This window comes from Sarcophilus harrisii, chromosome 3 (genome assembly GCF_902635505.1).
Source record: "Sarcophilus harrisii chromosome 3, mSarHar1.11, whole genome shotgun sequence".
NCBI classification, from domain to species: Eukaryota; Metazoa; Chordata; class Mammalia; order Dasyuromorphia; family Dasyuridae; genus Sarcophilus; species Sarcophilus harrisii.
Window position 1 is genome coordinate 189,711,497 of NC_045428.1, and position 14,361 is coordinate 189,725,857.

The window sequence follows — 14,361 nt, forward strand, 5'->3', positions numbered from 1 at the left end:
CAGACATGATTGAGCTCATAAGATACTTGTTTTCACATTAAAATATAAATTCAAATAATTACATCATTTAATAATTTGTTTAATAAAATGTGATAAGGGCTCAGTTTGAGAATTTTAATTCACTTAGAAGTGAAATTTGTCATAATTCATTTCTCAGGGCTTCTTTAAATTCCTTGTTTCTGATACTGTAGATAAAAAGGATTTAGCATAGGAATTACATTTATACAGAACAAGGAAATCCATTATATCTTGATCATCTGCTTGACTTGATTGAGGACTTATATACATGAAGAGGAGAGAGCCAAAGGAAAAAGAACCAGAGAACAGGTGAGCCCTACAAGTGAAGAAGTCTTTGCTTCTTCCTTTTTGAGATATTATAATTGACAATAATAAAAAATACAAGTATAAGAATTTGGATAGTCAAAATGGTAAAGAATTGAATTGACCCAGAAAAGATAAAAACCATCAGAATATTAATGGAAGGATCAGTACAAGAAATTTTATATAAATATATGATATCCCAAGAAAAATGATAAATTTGTTGGAGTAGCAGAAACTTAATCTAAATAATAAAGCTTCATGAAACATGCAATGCAGAAAACCAAGTACATATGAAAAAACTGATAATTGGCTGTATAACTTATTAGTCATCACCACTGGATAAAGCAAGGACTTATAGATGGCTACATATCTGTCATATGCCATTGCAGTCAGAAGAAAACATTCTGTGGTTGCACTGAATAGGAAAAAAAAAAGGATTTGTACCATGCATTCAGATAAAGATATCATTTTATTTTCAGTTATAAAGCTCAACAACATCTTAGGGCTGGCTCACTGTGGTTGAAAGACAAACATCAGCTAAAGCTAAAGCAGCAAGGAAGAAGTATATAGGAGTGTGAAGTTGAGAGTTTATCCAGATAAGCAGAATCAGCACAATATTCTCCACCATTGTTTTGATGTAGATACCTAAGAACACCATGAAGAGGGGAACCTGAAGCCCTGGATGATTTGTAAATCCCACAAGAACAAATTCTTTTACCATTATCTCATTTTCTTCCATCATGTCCACACAGAGGATCTAGATTAAAAGAAAGTAAAGATAGACAGTTACAAAGAGATATGAAAGGCAGATGTTTTATAATGGAAATAAAATGGGTTTTTTTATGTTTGTTTTTTAAATAACATATTTAAAGATCTGATTTTTCTCTTTATACTTTAAGAATAACAAGCATTCTGGAATCTGCCTATTCATGAAAATTTATGAAAACTGCCTATTTATAAAAAAATTAAATGTGTGTTTATTTTGCACATTAAACATAGAAAATGTACAGAAGAAAAGTATGGTAAAATTGTGTGCTAATTCTGTATAACTTTTAACCCAATTCAACAAATATTTATTTGATTCAATTTTTATGATAGCTACTGTGCTAAGCACTAGAAATGGAAATGTAGTTTATGACAGTGGTTCTCAGATTTTGTTCTTATTAGAAATTACTGACGATCTGCTTATGTGGTTATATTTATTGATATTTATCATATTAGAAATATGCTAAGACATAAAGTTTAATTTTGAATTTCTAGAACCGCCAAAAGTGTTTCAGAGACCCCCCAGGATTCTCTGAACCACACTATTAGAACCACTGGCTTAACTATGGTTTTGACCATAACTTTGGGCTTCAGCTGGTTTATTTGCACTCATACAGATGAGGAAAATTCCTCAAAGAGAAGGTCTAGTACTGCAAATCACTCTTAAGGATATAGAGAATTTGTATACCTACTACTCAAAACTGTAGCTCCTAAGCCCCACTGGTGGGTTTCCCTTATAACCAAATTAGCATAGATGACATCATTAATACTTAAACATCAAACATTACCAATAAAAGAAAAAGTAATTATAACATAACAGCACAACCATAAACCCTCATCAGACACTCCCTTCAATGTACATAGCACCCTTGGGAAAGAATTGGGAAAATCATAGAAACCTAGCAGTGAGGCACATGAGTAGGAGTGTGAACTGGTGACAACTCACAACTCTAGGATTGCAGACCTTCATGGCCTTGTTTTCTTTAGGGAATAATTTGGGTCATACATCATACTTTATGGAACTATGGGAAAGATCAAATGAGATAAACTGTTTTGCTTTTGTTGTTGAGAGATCAGGAATGCTCCTTTAAATGTCTGCAAGTTATAGAAAATAGTGATATTTTCTCTTGGTGCTTGCCTAAGCAAGATGAATGTAAGTCCCAAAATGGATCCTTCCAGAGATAGAAAGTTTACCCACATCTGGTTGTGGACTCAGTAAATAGCAAAATAATATAACTACTTATAAAATGAAATTTAGCTTTGCAATAAATTATCTAAATATGATCTATTGTTCACTATTTGTGTTGTAGACTTAATCACTAAGTTTTTTAAAGGGCTATAGATAAAATATTGTTAAAAGTCCATTTCTGAAGATTTTCAAGATAGATACTCTGGGGTAATAGTTTTAAAGAAGGTATATAGGAAAGAGTGATGGACTCAGTTTGACTGAATAACAAGTCCCTGTCTCCATATTCCATGATTCTGTAATATTAGAGAATTTCTTGTTTCTCTTTTAGGTTGCAAATCATTTGGTCACTATGCCTCTTAGAATTTATCTCTTAATAACCTAAGAAAAATTATTAATTATGAAGAAATTACTTGAAGTCATGAAATAATATTTCTTGGGATCCATTTAATTTACCCATTTTCTATTTTGCTCTAAGAATTAGAACTTTTTATGCAAATATATGACAGAAAAGTAAAAAAAAAATGTTTCTCCATATTTTGGAGTTTAGCAGTGAAAACAATTCAAATGATTGAGTTAGCCAACTTATTTGATTTTTTCATAATATACTTTAACTTTATATAGAGAAGGCCAAAATTTACTGTGAAAAAAATATTTTCCCATTTGTTTTCTTTTCTTTAAAAAAACAACCTCAGAGAGACAGAGACTAAAAGAGGGAGAAGGAGAAGGGAAAAAGGAAGGAGAAAGAGAATGAAAAGGAGGAGGAAAAAAGAGAAAAGGAGAGAAGAAGTAAAGTGAGAAAAAAAATACAATAAAACTGCATATTTACCTAGCTCCTTTAAGATAATTCAGGAGATAAAGTACAATTACTCTTCTTTCTGAAATCTTTGTTGATTCTATGTTTCAAAACCAAGTATTTATTTCTATTTGTTTTAAAATCATTAATCATCTATCTATCTAAAAGATATCTATCTAAAAGATAGATAGATAGATAGATGATTAATGATTATATATGAAGAATTTTGGTACCTCCTGTATTTATGATATAAGCATCAATATTTCCCAAGATTACTCCTTTACTTCTACAGTAAATTTGCCCTTATAAGACTTGATCAGCAAATCCCATCAGACATGTCCAGTACTAACAATTAAAATTGTACTATACATTATCAGTCAGTTAGTTGTAACTTCACCAGTTATTTATAAATATTTTTAAATTTTTAATACTTAATTTAGTACTCAGGAATGTATTTATGGATTACAAAGAATTGCCTGAAATTAATATATTAGACAATTTTATTTCATTAAACATTATTTTATTTAATAAATATCTTATAAATTATTTTAGCTATAAGAACAATGGTGCTTGTTTTCAGGGAGCTTGTAATATGATAGAGAAGTTAAACATACTATAATGTAGTTGTTGAAAGTACAATAGAAGCACCAAGATTCTTGGGAAGGTAGGGAGTGAGACACAAAGAGACAGTGAGAAAGTTTGAGATTCATTTCTCTGTGTGCTATAATAGTAAAGAGAACTACCTTTGACTACTTTTAGAAATGGCTGCTTTCTTCTCTCACAGATGACACTTCTAATTCCAGCAGCATATCTTGCAGATCCATGATCACTAATGATAACGGGGTGCTGACTGTGGGTAATTGTATGTGCAGGGGAAAACAAACATGTGTCATATAAGTTCCTTGAGGTCAGGTGTTTTTGCATTTTTGTCTTTACATCACCACCACAAAGGAAGTGCTCCAGTACATGGTAGATGCTCAATAAAGGATTATTGGTATATTAATCTGTCTGAGTCAACTAGGTGGAGAAAGTTCAAAGAAAAAGATATGTTATAAGGAAGAGGGAAGATACACTGAAATGCAGAAGTAGGTTTTGATGCAAGCCTGTGTTATCATTTGGTGTGCTAATGTGGCTTCACTGCTAGCAATGTGAAAGATGGGGTAATGGTGCTATCATTGCTGGGTCAATAAGATCCAGTTCCTTCATTCGGACAAATGGAAATTAAGATTCTTTTCGATTCTTGTTCTCCTAGGCCATAGAGACAGCTAAAGGCCTTTCACTCATAATTTCTGTTTTGGAGAAGTTTCAGAAGACATGGAATTGAAGAAAAGGTCTAGTTTGTCATTTTGTTGCTCGCTTATCCTATACTTGCTTTAGTGATAATTTTATTAATCAAAAAATGGAAAAAATAGCAAGAGGAACTGCTAACCTTCAAGTGATTTTGACCAATAAGGGAAAAAAATGAGTTGATATGGTATAAATACTCAAATTCTTAGAGACAAGTGGCTTTTCAATTTCAAAATTAGTGATTTGATAATAGAAAATCTAGGAATAGACTGATATGTAACCCTAGAATTCTAGAGAGCAAATTTCTTTGGGTCCAGAGAAAGAACAGATGGGGTTGAATTTATGTGGGAATTAGCCCCAAGGAAGATAACTCTCAAGAATAAAGTTCTGAAAACAAGAAGAAATTTGTTTTAAATAGAGGAGAAATCAAAGTTGACTAAAAGCATTAATATTAATGTACACGGAACTCTAGCAATTCAACATAAATGCTTATATATACAGATACATAGATATATGACCAAAAAAGCTCAACAACAAGATTTAAAGAAATATTCCATTTAAATAATGGTAAACTATCTAAAATACTTGGGAATCTACCTTCTAAGAAAAATCTAAAACCATATAAACACAATTTAAAAACAAATAAAAAGCTATATAAACACTTTTCATACAAATAAAGTCAGATCTAAACAATTAGGAAAATATTAATTGATCATGAATAGATCAAACCAATATAATAAAAATGACAATTCAGCAAAAATTAATTTACTTTCTCAGTTCCATACCAATCAAACTACCAAAATATTCTTTGAAAGAGCTAGAAAAAATAAAAAAAATTTATCTGGAATTACAAAAGGTCAAGAATAGCAAAGAAACTGTTGGGAAAAAAAACCACAAAGGAAAGTAGCTTAGCAAACTGTGATATCAAACAACATTAGAAAGCAGTATTCATCAAAACTGATATTCATTAAAAAATAGTGGTGGATCAGTGTAGTAAATAAGGTACACAAGACTGACATAGTGTTTGTTAAATACAAAGACCCCAGTCTCTGGGATAAGATCTCACTGTTTAATAAAAACTTATGAGAAAATTGAAAAACTATATAGCAGAAATCAAGTATGGACTCAACATCTCATACTTTATACTAAGATAAAATCAAAATGGGTACATGATTTAAACATAAACATAAACATAGCATAAGCAAATTAGAAGAAAAAATAATCTACTTGTTATATTTATGGAGAAGGAAAGAATCATGCCTGCACAAGAGATAGAAAGCATTATGTAAAATAGATAATTTATATTAAATTTTAAAAAGATTTTGGACAAACAAAACCAATGCCATCAATATTAGAAGGAAAGCAGAAAGAAAAAATATTGTAATCTGATAAAGGCTTCATTTGTCAAAATATAAATATCTGAGTCAAATTTATAATAGTGCAAGCCATTCCCCACTTAATAAATGGTCAAAAGATAGGAACAGGCAGTTTTCAGATGAAGAACTCAAATATATATAAATATATATTTAATATATATTTAATCATTGTGCTTTAAATCATTTTTGATTAGAGAAATGCTAATTAAAACAACTTTGAGGTACCACACCATACCTAACAGATTAACTAATAAGATCAAAACACAAATGATAAATTTTGGATAAGATATTGGAAAATTGGGCCACAATTGCATTGTTGGTGGAGTCATGAATTGATTCAACCCTTCTTGAGAACAATTTGAAAACAGGCACAAAGGATCACAAAGCCATGCATAAGTTTTGATCCAGCAATACCACTATAGGTCTATATATTAAAGAGATCATAAAAAGGGGAAAAAACCTACATGTGCATAAAATATTTATAGCAGCCCTTTTTGTGGTGGCAAAGAATTGGAAATTGAAGGGATACCCATCAATTGGAGGTCATGTGAACAAATTGTTGTGTATGAATGTAATGGGATTCTATGTACAATATGGACTGATGAACAGGCAGATTTCAGAAAAACTTATAAATATTTGGATAAACTGATGTAAAGTAAAATGAGCAGAACTAGGAAAATATCGTACACAGTAACAGCAACATTATGTGAAGATCAATTATAAATGATACCTCTTTTCAGCAAGTGGATATTTAAATCACTGAGAAAAATATTATCCACATCCAGATAAAAAATACTGATGGATTCTGAATGCACATCAAATCATACTTTTTTTCATGTACTTTCTTTACTGTAGCTTCATTTACTTTACTGTGTTTTCTTCTTTGGGTCTGTTTCTTCTTTCATAACTGTGGCCAATATGGATACATATTTTACAAGATTGCATGTATAAAATCTATCCTATACCAAATTGTAGATCATTGTTTACCATTGGGAGAGAAGAAGAAAGGGAGGAAGGAAAGGAGAAAAAATTGGAAGTTGAAATCTTGTAAAAAATGAATGCTCAAAATTGTCTTTAATACAATTGGGAAAAAATAAAGTTTGTAAATAATTAAGAAAAATATATATAAACACTAGTAGCAAGTACAGATAAAAGAAAATGAGTATGTAATGTGTGTGTGACCATGTAGGATGTCTCTATCTCCATAAGTTGTCTAAATGCAGCTTACAGGAGACATTAATAAATACAATCTGAGGTCTGAGTAGCCCAGGAAGAGGGCTTCTCGGAAAGAGAGAAGAGCCAGTGTAACAATTGGGTGGGCAAGCCTGAGAACAATTCCAGAATGACCATCTGTCCTCCAGTCTCCAAGGGGCCATGTAGTAAAATCACATCCCTTGATGATACATTATTGTCCCTTGATGGTACATGGATATGGAGACAGTAAATGGAAAGGAATCAGGGATGCAAATAAAACTATTTACTTCAACATCTCCCTGAGATAGAATAGAAGAGAGAATGGGGAAGATGGTTTGAAGAAATTTATGACATATGGTCACCAGAGACTGTTAGATGGCACAGGGAATAGGGTACTAGACCTGTAGTCAGGAAGCTCGGAGTATAAACCTGGCCTATAAACCCTATTTACTTGCACTGTGAATCTCAGCAAGTCACTTTACAACTGTTTGCTTCAGTTTCCTCAGCTGTAAAATGAGAATAATAATAGCACCTACCTCCCAGGATTGGTGTGAAGCTCAACTGAGAGAATATTTTTTAAAAGTACACATGGAATGTAATGGGCTTTGTTGTTATTATTATACTATCTGCTTAAGATCAAAATGGGTCCATGATTTAGACATAAAGAACGAGATTATAAACAAATTGGAGGAACATAGGATAGTTTACCTCTCAGACTTGTGAAAGAGGAAGAAATTTGTGTCTAAAGACAAACTAGAGACCATTATTGATCACAAAATAGAAAATTTTTATTACATCAAATTAAAAAGCTTCTGTACAAACAAAACTAATGTAAACAAGATTATAAGGGAAGCAACAAACTGGGAAAACATCTTCACAGTTAAAGGTTCTGATAAAGGCCTCATTTCCAAAATATATAGAAAACTGACTCTAATTTATAAGAAACCAAGTCATTCTCCAATTGATAAATGGTCAAAGGATATGAACAGACAATTTTCAGATGATGAAATTGAAATCATTACCTCTCATATGAGTGTTCCAAATCATTATTAATCAGAGAAATGCAAATTAAGACAACTCTGAGATACCACTACACACCTGTCAGATTGGGTAAGATGACAGGAAAAAATAATGATGATTGTTGGAGGGGATGCGGGAAAACTGGGACACTGATACATTGTTGGTGGAGCTGTGAACGAATCCAACCATTCTGGAGAGCAATCTGGAATTATGGCCAAAAAGTTATCAAACTGTGCATACCCTTTGATCCAGCACTGTTTCTACTGGGCTTATACCCCAAAGAGATACTAAAGAAGGGAAAGGGACCAGTATGTGCCAAAATGTTTGTGGCAGCCCTGTTTGTAGTGGCTAGAAGCTGGAAACTGAGTGGATGCCCATCAATTGGAGAATGGCTGGGTAAATTGTGGTATATGAATGTTATGGAATATTATTGTTCTGTAAGAAATGACCAGCAAGATGAATACAGAGAAGCTTGGAGAGAATTACATGAACTGATGCTAAGTGAAATGAGCAGAACCAAGAGATCATTATATACATCAACAACGATACTGTATGAAGATGTAATCTGATGGAAGTGGATTTCTTTGACAAAGAGACCTAATTCAGTTTCAATTGATCAATGATGGACAGAAGCAGGTACACCCAAAGAAAAAACACTGGGAAATGAATGTAAACTGTTTGCATTTTTGTTTTTCTTCCCGAGTTATTTCTACCTTCTGAATCCAATTCTCCCTGTGCAACAAGAAAACTGTTTGGATCTGCACACATACATTGTATCTAGGATATACTAGGACATATTCAACATATATAGGACTGCTTGCCATCTAGGGGAGAGGGTGGAGGGTGGGAGGGAAAAATCGGAACAGAAGTGAGTGCAAGGGATAATGTTGTAAAAAATTACCCTGGCATGGATTCTGTCAATAAAAAGTTACTATAATAATAATTTTTAAAAAATTATACTATCTACTTATTATATTATCTGATTCCCAATTTCCCTATATAATCCCAAAAATCAGATTAAAATAGTCCAGAACAGTAATACAATACAAAAGAATTAATTAAGCGATTGTAGGTTATAAGAACAAATAACAGATATGTGATGAATAGATAAATGAGAGAAACAAAGACAAAATTTTTGTTAGCAAAATGGATGAAAAAGTTCAGTATCTTGAAAGGGAAGTATTTTGAAGTGATTCTTAGATATAACTACATTATAGTGCAATCAAAGAGAAACTTGGCATGTGGGGAATTCATAAGTCATAGTCTGAGAGAGTATTAGAAGGTATATATTTATATATATTGGAACAGTGAAGTGGTGCAGTGTTTAGAGCAGTGGGCTTAAAATCAAGAAGATCCATGTTCATGAGTTCCAGTCTCAAATCTTTAGTAGCTGTGTGGCCCTGGCCAACTCCTTTGCCTCAGTTTTCTCATATGTAAATTGAACTGAAGAAGGAAATGGCAAACCCTTCCAATGGCTTTGTCAAAAAAAAGAAAAGAAAAGAAAAGAAAAGAAAATCACAAATGGGATCATGAAGAGTCACAAGAATCTAAACGTATTTATATGTGTGTGTATGTGTATATACACATACACACACATGCGCACATACACACACACACACACACATATATATATAAATAAATAAATATATAGTGGTCTCAAAGCATATTGACAATGGATGAAAAGTGAGAAAGAATATGAGCCTGGTGCCAGGAATGGGAAATGACTAGCTTTCATTCTGTTGTTCCATTTTGTTTCTGATATGAAAATGAAGGAATTTAGCATAGACATTCTGATATGATTTTTAGTCAAGCTCTGGGGTTTCATGGGTATAAGGAATTCCCTATGAGGAAACTCACTCTACAGATAGAAATGCCAACTGCAGTTGGTTATTGCACAACCAGTACACATCAGAATAAGGCTTAAATTCTGGTCTTCTTTATTTTATCCACTATTCCATGCTCCATTACATATGTATAATGATAAGACCAAAATCAGCTTTGGCTAAATGAGGGAATGGGAGCTTTAGGTCTGTACCTTTTGCTAAATTTTTGAGTTTATCAGTAAAAGGAAGTTCAAAAAACAGAATGAAAACTCAAGAAAGATAATGGAAAAGGGCTATACATTTTTTAAGTTAAAGCAAACCTGGGTAAAACCAGAAGTAGATGTGCAGATGTCTGGAAAAAATAAATAACAGATATGCAGAAAATTGATTTGTAATTTGTTTAGACAAAAACTGAAAAATGAACAGTTTGGGAGCACATATAAGAAACATCTATTTCTTAATTATTCTTCTCAGGGAACTAAGAACTTTGTTGTTTCTCAGGCTGTAGATAAATGGGTTTAACAGGGGAATTATGATAGTGTAAAATAAGAAATACATCTCATCCTGATCTTTAGTAGTGCTGGACCCAGGTGCACATACATAAAGAAAAGAGTTCCATAAAATAAAGAGACAGAGAGCAGATGGGCACTACACATTGAGAAGGCTTTACACATTCCATTTTCAGATTTAATCCTCAGGATAGGAGAGGATATAGACATAAGAGATTATGATGATCATAAAAGTGAAAGTCTGAATAAAGACAAAGAAAATGAAAACTAACAGCATGTTAATGGTTAAGTCAGTACAGGAAATTTTAAACAATTGTAATATTTCACAAGACTTGCAGAAAGTTAATCTCAATAACAAACACACATGAATCGCTGAATGAAAAAAGCCAGCTATATTTGAAGTAGTCACAGTCTATTGGACATCCTCATTGAATAAAGAAGAGGATTGCATATGGCTGCATATCAGTCATATGACATCACTGCCAACAGGAAACCTTCTGTGGTTGCACTGGCATCAAAAAAAATTGGGTCATGCATTTCAAAAGAGATATGATTTTATTCTTACTTAAGAAATTCACATATTAGGGGGTCACTGAAGAGGAAGTCAATGAATCTGAAAAAGCTAGACCAGTAAGAACAAACTCTGTCACCAATGTTTTGTTCTCCTCTGCCATGTTTGCACTATATCTGATGCTAGAATAAGAGATATTAAATAAAAATACATTCACCAAAAATCATGAAAAGGAATCATGCAGGAAATAAAATGTTACTTGATGCTTCATATAATTTAATTAAAATAATTTGAGTCAACTCATTTTTTTAATAAATATATTTCTAAAATATCAATCATTTTAGAACATGTTTATAAGAATTGGGAAATTAAGGAAAACTAAATTGTTTAAGTAATAATAGCTATCACATATATATATAATATATGTAAATATATTGTTTTAGAGTTTGCAAACCATTTCATAAATATCATTTCATTTTGTCCTCAACTGATGTCTTTGCTCAGCTCTGCCTCAGTAAAGTACAGTTCACTAGTCAAGACATCACATTCAGGATGTCACTGTTCATTTTGAAAATAAAGCACAACCACCCACCACCAACATCCAGAGAGAATAAAATGAAATATTTTTTAATGTTTAGAACAGTGCATCACATCAATAATAGGCCCTTTATTATTCCCATTTAGATGAGTAAATTGAAACAGAGAAAAGTTAAATGACAAGCCCAAGATCACATACCTAGCAAGTGTGTGATGCAAATTCATATTCAGGTTTTCCCAACTCCATGCAGCCTGTCTATTGTTACACCTACTTTACCTACATCCTTTGATTCAAGTCCCTCTTCTTTTTTAATTTATTTCCTATTTCTACTGTTCATAATTTGTTTGTATATCTGTTTTTTGCCTTATATGATGAATTCAGATCCCTTTCTTCCTGCTCTTCTTAGTGATCTACCTCACAACCATAATAGGGAATATTGGACTAGCAATACTTGTTTGGATGTACTCTCACTTTCACATACTCATATATATATTCCTCAGTAATCTAGCTTTTTCAGATTCATTGACTTCCTCTTCAGTGACCCCCTAATATGTGAATTTCTTAAGAATAAAATCATATCTTACTGATGAATTCCTTGAGGCCAGTCACTGTCTTGTGCTTCTTTGTACATCCATCCCCTGCATAGAACAGTATCTAGCATACAATAGGTGCTTAATAATGTTTATTTACTAACTGACTGACCTATCTGAGGGTTCATAAATGAGGTTCTGTTCCCCATCATGGAGGGAAAAATTTGTCACATCAACTTGGAAAAATCAGACTTCATTAATATTTAGAGGTATAGAAGAGTATAGAAAAACCTAAGGATATTTTCATGAAAAAATTTCAGAAGAGTTCAATTATGATTAAAATGTGCCCATTTGCCATATCTAAATATGTTAGCATTTGTATAGAGTAGCTACTTAAATAGCCAGGAGGCATCTTTTTGCATTTAACATAACTTTTTTCTATCTTTATTCCTTTGTTCATGCTGTTCATGTATAATTTATGTCCATGTCTATGTCTATTTCCATGTCTATATGTTTAGTGCAGTTCTATGTCTACACTTGTGGCTTAAGTCTAGGTTTGTATCTCTAGATTCTTATCACATTGTATTCACTCCACACAAGGGTGGTAGGATGAAATGAGACAAGCCCTTTGCACATTTAAATCACAACCATGTCAATTGTTATCATTATTAATTACACAGTGATAAATGCTGTAATAGATGAGATTATCTGGTCACCTTTTTCTCTTCAAAATCCTTCAATAACTCCTTACTGCTTTCTAAGTAATGTACAAATTCATGAGCCTGGTCCTTTACAATCTACTTTTACCTACTTTCATATATTGATATCCTACAGTTGTTCTCCATACAATCTGTGCTTTACCCAAAACTAAACCCAACCTTATATGCACATGTCCTTCTAGGTGGTTTCAGTAGATAAAGCTCTGAGCCCAGAGTCAGGAAGCCCTGAGTTAAATAACTTATATAGCTTCAGATACTCACTAGCTGGGTAACCCCAGGCAAATCATTAACCACTGTTTGACTCAATTTCCTCAACTGTAAAATGGGGGTGGTAATAGCATTTATTTCCCAAGAATATTGTAAGGATCAATATCCTTAATATAGTAGACTCTTGTTAAATGTTTGTTTCCTTTCTTCCTATCTTATTTCTCCCCTTATAACTTTCCTTATTTTCTTCTTTCTTATCTACCTTACTTTCTTCCTTCCTTTTTTTCTTTCCTTCATCCTTGCTTCATTTCCTTCCTTCTTTGATTCATTCTTATTCTTCTTTTTCCTTGTCTCCTTCTTTCTGAACTATCTTCTTCATTTTTCTTCATTCATTCCTTCCTTCTTTACTGCCATACTTCTGCCCAGACTATTCTTACACTAGGATTGCTCCTCAATTTTTTCTATTAAATTCCTATCAACCTTTAAAGTTTAAGTCAAACAAGTTGCAAAATTTCTCAGATTTCACTTGGCTTTTATTTATTTTCAAGGCATTTATCATTTTGTATTATATATTATCCTGTCTGGCTATATGTCATGTCACTCATTGCCTTTAAGTGTCACAGGGATAGTTGTTTTAAAAGTGTTTTTAAATTGAATGGCTAATGTAATAACCACTTTTTCAACATTCATTCTTTCCTTTCAAATATATTCCTTGAAACTTCATCCAGCATGTAATAAGAAATAAGGACATATTGATTACTCAGTTAATTATTATAATTTTCTAGTCCCCAAGTACATTAAGTATACTCCTTATATGACCTATTCTTCCCAAATATTTCTCATGAAGACAAGTACTTACTCCCATCTTGTTCAAATAAACAAAAAATAGCTATTGTATATGTGCCATATCTCCTGGAATCTCAAATTATATTCATGAAAGCCCAACACCTTTCAATTCATTCATATCAGTGTAGAAACATTAGTCAAGCAAGTTGTTTTCTATAGACAAATCAGGTCATATTGATCAGAATTTATTAAGCCCTCATTATTTGCCAAGAACAGTACTAAGTACTCATGATAGCAAAAAAAGGTCAAAAATACTTTCCCTTCTTTCAAGAAGATCATATTCTAATTGGGGAGGCAATACAGAAATTACTACCTAAATAAAACTTATGTATACACTAAGTGGAAAGTAATTTCAGTAGGGATGGCAATAGCAATTTAAGGAGAAACTAAAAAAGAAATAGAAATCACATAACAGATGAATCTATACAATTGCTACACAATATTTGGCTAAAAATACTTTGAATTTTCTAATGTGCTGAAGCTCAAGTTGATGCACTGAGATCCCAAGCATGTGAGGCTAAATAGCAATTGGACAATATTCTATTAATATATGCTTGGAGAAAGAATGGCCCCACACACTCTCTGAGCAAGTTTTGATGTGTTGTATAGGAAATGATGTAGAGATGATTTGGTGGGTGGAATGAGAGAGGCAGAGGCACTGCTGGCCAGAGTCATGTCCCAACTGCTCTCACTTTGTATTGCCATTCCCCTTCACCTCCGCAAAGAATAAAGG

The 14,361-nt window shown here is 32.5% G+C and overlaps 1 protein-coding gene and 1 pseudogene across 1 annotated transcript; both read right to left on the minus strand.

The window, feature by feature from the left end:
- Nucleotides 1-334: 334 nt before the first annotated feature.
- On the minus strand, nucleotides 335-1,043 carry LOC116422549 (olfactory receptor 5H2-like). Its single transcript, XM_031961254.1, is given in 3 exon segments — nucleotides 335-540; nucleotides 543-828; nucleotides 830-1,043. Coding segments are annotated over 3 exon segments (705 nt in total). The 5' UTR covers nucleotide 1,043.
- A 9,175-nt stretch (nucleotides 1,044-10,218) lies between these two features.
- LOC116422550 lies at nucleotides 10,219-10,951 on the minus strand (annotated as a pseudogene).
- Nucleotides 10,952-14,361: the final 3,410 nt, after the last annotated feature.